Raw genomic sequence first — 8,202 nt, 5'->3', positions numbered from 1 at the left:
GGCGACCATAGTGGCAGCCAACGTGGCACCACCTCGCCCCGATGCCTCCGTACGAAGTACAAAGTTCGCCTAACAAAGCGTCACTTAGCGTCTTAGCCCGATTAGTCCCGATCCCCGGCCCATTGGCCTACGCCCACGCCTACGACCCACTAGAACTTATGAGGGATTAATTCAAATAAAACACTTCTTGGTTTGCCGTTGGCAAGCCTCGAACAAGGGACCTTTTGAAACACCAAAACATAAACTTTCCACTAGGCTACTAAGCATTTATGAAAAGTACTTGTAGTTAATATATATATAGTTTGAAAACTCATTTTGGAAAGCAGTTTTGACCAAAAAATCCAACATTCCCCCACAAGTTTTTAAACTAGTGTCGTGTTATGGTGTCGTCGTTTCAATCGTTGTGCATAAGGTAGATGTCACAAGGACTTGAATCCCCTTTAGACCAACTGAATAAAAGATAGATGCATGGTGTCGTAGAGACTTGAACCAGCACATGTCTAAAATCTAGCGATCACACAAGATCAAAGTTATCTGTGGTAGTTTTCACTTTGAACCACACTTGCCTTTGCATTTGCACATTTATGGCCCTGTGCTAGTCCTGGTTTCTGCTAGGGCTCTAGGTATCTTTCCACAAGACACCATAGGAGACGGCCAAATCTCCACCCAGGCATAGGTGAGTTCTTTAGGCATGTTTCCTATCAAACATCCCGCATCCGAAATGTTTTGAACTCATTAAGGCTTAAAAGTCATCCTCTCTCATGATAGGATTCTAGGTGAGTCCTTTAGGCGTGTTTCCTATCTAACACTCCGCATCTGAAATGCTTTGGACCCATTAAGGCTTAACAGCCAACTCCTTTACATGATAGGATCATTGGTGAGTCCTTTAGGCATGTTACCTATCCAACATCCCACATCCGAAATGCTTTAGACTCATTAAGTCTTAACAACCAACCTCTTTACATGATATGATTTTACTTGTAAATCTTACTTGACTTTTGAACCAATCATCTTATCATTAGTAGCGTAAGTTTTGAACTAATAACTTGACAAAATGGTAAGTGTTTGTAAGACTCACCAAACTTTACAAATCTTACTTGACTTTTAAACCAGTTATCTTTATTATTAGTAGCATAAGCTTTGAACTAATAATCAGATGAACATGGTAAGTATTTGTAAGACTCACAAAACTTTGAGACTCATTGCAGCAGACGTCTTTTCGACTATGTCCTTTTTTAGATATTTAGTCAAAGGATCAGCCACATTCTCTAAAGACCGAACGTTAATCACCGAGATGACTCCTTGGCAAATGAGTTCTCTTAAATAGCCATGATTCAGATGAATGGTCCGCTTCTTTCCATTAAACAACGAGTTCGCTGCCACAACACCCGTTGCCTGATTATCACAATAGATTGTAATTGCACCTTGCAATTCTGTCAATGGAAGGTCTCAGAGAATACAACTGAGCCACTCAGCTTCCTCTCCTACAGCACAGAGTGTGAAGAACTCAGATTCCATCGATGACTGTGCAATCATAGTTTGCTTCTTAGATTTCCACGAGACGGCAGCTCCGCCCATAGTGAAGATAAAACCTCCAGTAGATCTGCACTCATCTGGTTCTGAGCACCAGCTCGCATCTGAATAGCCTTCGATTACAGTCGTATATCCAGTATAGAATAGGCCCAGACCTGTAGTTCCTTTCAAGTATCTCATCAATCTCTGGACAGCATCCCAGTGAAGCTTTCCAAGATTACTTGTGAACCTACTAAGCATTCCTATAGCAAATGCTATATCTGGCCTTGTGCAGCTCATCGCGTACATAAGACTTTCAATTATCTTTGAGTACCTTAGCTGCTCTACTGGTCTTCCAGTGTTCGATCGAAGCTTCTTATTGTAATCATACGGCACTGACAGTTCTGGCAGGTCGTAGTAGCCATACTTTCTTAGCATGCTCTCGACATAATGAGATTGAGATAATCCAATACCCTCTTTAGAGTATATGATTTTTATTTCGAGAATCACGTCTGTAGTTCCAAGGCCCTTCATGCTGAACTGAGCTGATAGAAATTTCTTGGTAGATGTTACTATCTCTAAATCACTCCCGACGATGAGCATATCATCCACATAAAGGCAGATAACCACCACCTTCCCTTCAGTGACCTTGATGTATAGGCACTTGTCAGACTCACTGACTTGATACCCATTGTTACGAACAACCCCATCGAACTTCTCATGCCAGAGTTTCGGTGCCTGCTTAAGTCCATATAAAGACTTAATAAGTTTACAAACTTTACCAGCTAGAGCATCAAGTCCTTCTGGTTTCTCCATGTAGATCTCTTCTGTGAGGTCTCCATTAAGAAAGGCAGTCTTCACATCCATCTGATATATGACGAACTTTTTTATCGCTGCCCATGCGATAAGCACTCTGATGGTAGTGATCCTGCAAACTAGTGCATAGATGTCTGTGGGTCTCCTTCCACATTATAGGTGATGAAATCATCTCCAAAATCGTTCTGTCTCTTGACACGCTTGGAAGATGGTTCAGTAACTCCTTCATCACTAACATTTTTAGTTTCTCGCGAAACTGGCTCATCTGGTGCGTCTGACGTACTAGCATTCTCTGCTATATCTTTGAGCAATAATCATTTATCTTTGATAAACTTATCCTCAAAGAATTCTGTATCCCGAGCTTCAATGATAGAGTTGGTTCTAAGGTTAAGGAACCTGCAAGCATCACTATCTTCAGCAAAGCCAAGAAACACACATTTGTTTGCCTTTGGTCCGAGCTTAGGCCTTCTGATATCTGGAACTCAAACATATACGAGACACCCCCACACTTTAAGACTATCCAAAGGATATGGATATCCCAACCATAACTGATGAGGAGTACTATCAGTTTTGGAATAGGATACTCTGTTCAGAATCCAAACCATAACTGATGAGGAGTACTATCAGTTTTGGAATAGGATACTCTGTTCAGAATCCAGTTTGCCATCCGCAAAGCCTCTCCCTAATAGCATGTAGGTAGACCGGATGTGATTAGCATCGAATTCACCATCTCGGTCAATGTGCGATTCTTCCTTTCTGCAATTCTATTAGATTGCAGAGAATACGGAGCAGTGGTTTCAGCAATGATTCCATACTCCTTGAAATATGCCTCCGACTCCTTAGATCGGTACACTCCTCCTCTATCACTCTTGAGTCTTTTCACCTGAAGTCCAAGCTGCTTCTGCACTCGAGTCCGAAACTCGACGAACTTGCTGAAGGCTTCATCTTTAGATTTCAGCGGGTAGACGTGGCATAAGCGAGAGTGGTCATCAATGAAAGTGATAAAGTACTTCATGCCGCCTCGAGTGACGAAGCTCTTGAAATCATAAGTATCTGAGTGAATCAGATCCAATAGGTTGGTGCTCCTTGTGACACTTGGAAATGGCTTCCTTGTCAGCTTAGCTTGTGTACAGACTTCACACTTATCAGGTTTGTTACCCCCACATTTTGGAAGTAATCCTAACTTCTCCATGCTAGACAGCTTTCTATAATTCACATGTCCTAGCCTATTGTATCATAATACAGAGGAGTAAGCAGAAGAGGATACTTCATTTACAACTGAGTTGGGTACAATAGTACTGATCTTATACATGTCATTAGTACGATATGCATTGCCAAAATATATTTTCTTAAAAGATAACACAACCTTTCCTCCTTGGAAATCCAGCTCATACCAGCGTCACATAGCAGGCTTCCAGAGACTATGTTTTTGGCAATTGAGGGTACATGTTTCACATCCTTCAATGTGAGAGTCTTCCCTGAAGAAAGAGTCAGCACCACAGTCCCAGTTCTAAGAACATGAATAACAGAACGACCAGCCATTGATACATTTTCTTTGGCAGCAACATAGGAAGAGAACAAATCTCTGTTGGAGCAGACATGATAGCTAGCACCTGTATCTAACCACCAACCAGAGACTTTGCTGGAAGTTGTCACCTGAAAGAGCATAGCCACACAATTGTCAAGTTTATTAATATTATGTATTGTTCCCTTCTTTGGTGCTTTGCAGTCTTTGGCAAAATGTCCTTGCTTCCCACAATTGAAGCATTTGCCGCTCTTCTTGTAATCTTTCTTCTGAACATTCAGGTTCTTCGGATTATGATTCTTATTTTTGTTAAAAAAAACTTCTTTTTCTTAGAAGAATTGGTACCCTTCTCAGAGTTAGTAGTCACCATGTTAGTAGACGCCTTCTGCTTAGCTAGGAGCTCATTCTTTGTGCGAGTCCGAATCTCGTCCTAGATCTGAATGAACCTCTTCAAATCAGATAAAGTCACTTATCTTTTTCTTCTTCGGATGTCCATGGAGAACGACATCCAAGATGGATGAAGCTTGTTGATAATTGCACCAGAAATAAAGGTTTGACAAAGACTGATCTTTTCATCCTTCAACTTCATAACAAGCTTTTCGAGTTCTTTAACTTGAGGTAAAACCTCAGTGTCATCTTCAAACTTGAAGTCCAGAAATTTATCAATGAGGTGAGACTTGGAAAGCTTCTGTCATCTTCAAACTTGAAGTCCAGAAATTTATCAATGAGGTGAGACTTGGAAAGCTTCTCCTCATCCTTGTATTGCTCCTCCAGAGCATTCCAGATTTCCTTTGCAGATGGCTTGTTGGTGTAAGCATCTGTCAGATAATCAGCCAGACAGTTAAGGAGATAACTCCTGCAGAAATGATCATCTATATCCCAATAGGCTTCAGACTCTGAGTCTTCTTCAAAGTCAGGTTTCTCCTCAGAAACCACATAGTAGATTTTTAGGAGTTGCATCCTAAAAATCACTTTTTGACGCCATGCGTTGAAATTAGATCCATCAAAGTTTTTCTAACTTGAGACAGTCCACTCCAAGAGTCCTCGCAGGATCCATTAGTAGATTTGAAATATTACTTTAAGATTGTTAGAAATTGTGATTCAATCTGGAATTAAACAGTAAAGGATGATGTGCTGTTATTTTAAATTTTTTCAATTAACTATTGTACGTTTGTGAAACGTTGTGCTTAAAGCAATATTTAGCCTACTCCGGTGCAAGGATTCCAAGGCCAAACTGCTTTCATGAACAGCAGTACAGTACTCTGGTGTGCACCAATTCAGTACTATCAAGATCTCCTCGATCTATAAGACCTTTCGATCAAGGCAAAAGATCTCCTCGATCTCAGAACCTTACGGATCTATAAGACCTTTCGATCAAGGCAAAAGATCTCCTCGATCTCAGAACCTTACGGTTCAAAACCTTTCAGTTTCAGGGTTCCTGCGGCTCGATCTCAGAACCTTACGGTTCAAAACCTTTCAGTTTCAGGGTTCCTGCGGGCACAGTTTCTGCAGCTACAGCACAACAACAACATCAATCTGATATTCGTATTTCAAGCTTGCGTGGGTATACCGACGTTTGTATTCTATACTGACGTTCGTATTTCACGCTCGCGAGAGAGTTTCCAACCACAACCAAGAGCTGCCCAAGGGCGCTATTTATAGGCCTCTAAGGCCAGCTCAAGAGTTATTAGCAATTAATGTGACCGTTATAATTCTTAATAATAATTAAGATTGTAACATCAATGCATTAAATTGCTCTTAATGCTGTTGTAACTGTTGCATGCGGTAACTGCTGAATACGAGGCAATCAATGGACGGGCTGCTACGGAACATGAGGATCATGTCTCAGCAAATCAGACGAACCTCGTTTGACAAATGAAAGTCGTCAAACAGGCGAACCTCGTATAACAGATGAACCTCGTCGAATGAACGAACATAGTCAAACCGACGAACCTCGTATGACAAACGAATCTCGTTGATCGAGCGAACCTCGTCAAACTGGCGAACCTCGTATGACAGACGAACCTCGTCAAACAAACGAATATCGTCAAACAGGTGAACCTCGTATGACAGATGAACTTCGTCGAACGAGCGAACCTTATCAAACTATGAGATCGCTAGGGTCACCCTCGTGCGAATACGTAGCTCGTCCGCATGCTGTGAAGCAGCCAACATGGCGCCACCTCGCCCCGATGCCTCCGTGCGAAGTGCAAAGTGCGCCTAACAAAGCGCCACTTAGCGCCTCAGTCCGATTAGCCCCAATCCCCGGCCCATTAGCCTACGGTCTACGGCCCACGGCCCACTAGAATTTATGAGGAATTAATTCAAATAAAACACTTCTCGGCTTGCCGTTGGCAAGCCTCGAACAATGAACCTTTTGAAACACCAAAACATAAACTTTCCACTAGGCTACTAAGTATTTTTGAAAAGTACTTGTGGTTAATATATATATAGTTTGAAAACTCATTTTGGAAAGCAGTTTTGACCAAAAAATCCAACAGAATGTTGCTCCCACGTGAATGAGCTAAAATATAATTCCAAATACCAGAATTTTGCAATTAGTCATGTGAATGGTTTTATTTTTCAAATTACTATTATTTTGGTGCACACGATATAAAACGTCAGGAAATGGAATGGTCAAATTCTCAAGTGAACATATGATTTATCATATTTTTTCTCAAAAGTTTGAGGGCATTTCCATTGGACTTTCTTTTTTCTTTTTTCTTTTTTTTTTTTGCACTGAATTTTTGTACTTTTTTTATTTTTCAATATGTAGAGGCATTTACATTGAGTTTTCAGCTATGGAAGAATTTTCAAAAGTGTCACAAAATGCAGAAAAAAAAGCTTCTCTTACGTATACAGTGTAGGGATTTTTAGATCTCGTAAAAACCCCCAAAAAACTACCAAACGCAGCAAATAAAATCACACAATATTTAACGTGGAACACCCTCAACAGGAAAAAACCACGGGATCAAAATCAATACACTATCACCTTCAAATTATAATATTTTGCACGGACAAAGACTGCCAAACTCTCTCTCACTCTTTCTCTCTACACTTCTTCTTCTTGCTCTTCTTCCTCTAACAATAGAAGGATATATATAGAGAAACCAAAACCCTATCTCTAGCCTAACTTCCTAATTAGAATAAGATTCAAACTCCCAATTATGATGAAACTCAAACTCTTAATCATGATAGATCCCTAACCTTATCTAATTCTCATGAAGTTATACAAAGAATTAAAAAACTATATCCTAGCTTGGAGTTTGAGTAGATACCCAACATACAGTATATTTGGAGCACCATTGTGGAAATCTTTAATATTCTTTTTCTCAAGTTATTTTTTTTAAACAAAAACAGTAGTCTGTAATTGAGGCTTGTTTTTAGTTATGTGAAAATAATATGAAGAACATTTGTCCATGTTTATCCTGTCACAAAAGCCATGGATACATCTGCATAAACCAAATTCATGGAAATAATACTCTGCCCATTTTGACCTGAAGTAAAATTCAAGGAAAAGAATTAATGTCCAATTTTGTTTTTGAATACTTTCCATTTTAAACCCTCGCTCACTCTTTTGGGCCACTGTGGGTTCTGAACCAACAGTTAATGCCTATCTGTATACACAATTTAATACGTTTATTTTATCATAAAAGGAAATATGAAAATAATGGGAATTGGCCAAAATGTATAAAGGAAATATGAAAATAAGGGGAATTGGCCAAAATGGAAATTCACACCCTCACGTCCTTCTTTAAATACAGCTCTATCTTATAATGTTGCATCATTTGCTTCTCTCTCTAAGAAACTAAAAATTTTAAAAAATTGGGTGAGCTCAGAAAAAAAAAATGGAGGGGGGAGTGATAGAAGCAGATGCTTCTGCTTTCAAAGAGTGCTTCTCTCTCACGTGGAGGAATCCATATGTTTTAAGGCTTGCTTTCTCTGCAGGACTTGGTGGGCTCCTCTTTGGTTATGACACAGGTTGAGAATTCTATATTTATTTCTTCACAATTTTTGGGTATTTTTACTGTTTTTCTTGTAAATGATTGCTTAGGACACTGTTTACTGCCTTAATGTTTTTTTTATAAGAGAAGACAGATATAAGTTGAATCTTTAGTTGTTTAAATAGCTCTTCCAAAGATAGTTTTTTGAAATATATTTCTACTCTCTCCAAAGATAGTTTTTTGAAATATATTTCTACTCTCTCAGCTCCAGATATCAATATCAATTTCAATTTTTTCTAGAATATAATCTTTTTTTATGGAAAGGATGAGTTGGGTTTCTCTTTGGTTATGATACAGGTTGAGAATTCTATTTGTTTTTTTTTTTTTTTTTTTTGGGGGGGTTTT

General features: G+C 39.4%; 1 protein-coding gene across 1 annotated transcript in view; it reads left to right on the top strand.

Annotated features, from left to right (window-relative positions):
- The window catches only part of LOC109845555 (probable inositol transporter 2), an 11,806-nt gene continuing 11,261 nt past the window's right edge, over positions 7,658-8,202 (top strand). The window contains 1 exon segment of the mRNA XM_020414820.1: positions 7,658-7,834. Within this exon segment, the coding sequence (XP_020270409.1) occupies positions 7,702-7,834 (133 nt within the window). The 5' untranslated portion in view covers positions 7,658-7,701.

This window comes from Asparagus officinalis, chromosome 6 (assembly GCF_001876935.1).
Source record: "Asparagus officinalis chromosome 6, Aspof.V1, whole genome shotgun sequence".
In the NCBI taxonomy this organism is placed as follows: Eukaryota; Viridiplantae; Streptophyta; class Magnoliopsida; order Asparagales; family Asparagaceae; genus Asparagus; species Asparagus officinalis.
The sequence above is the reverse complement of the archived record's forward strand: the minus strand, read 5'-3'. Positions and strand labels throughout refer to the sequence as shown.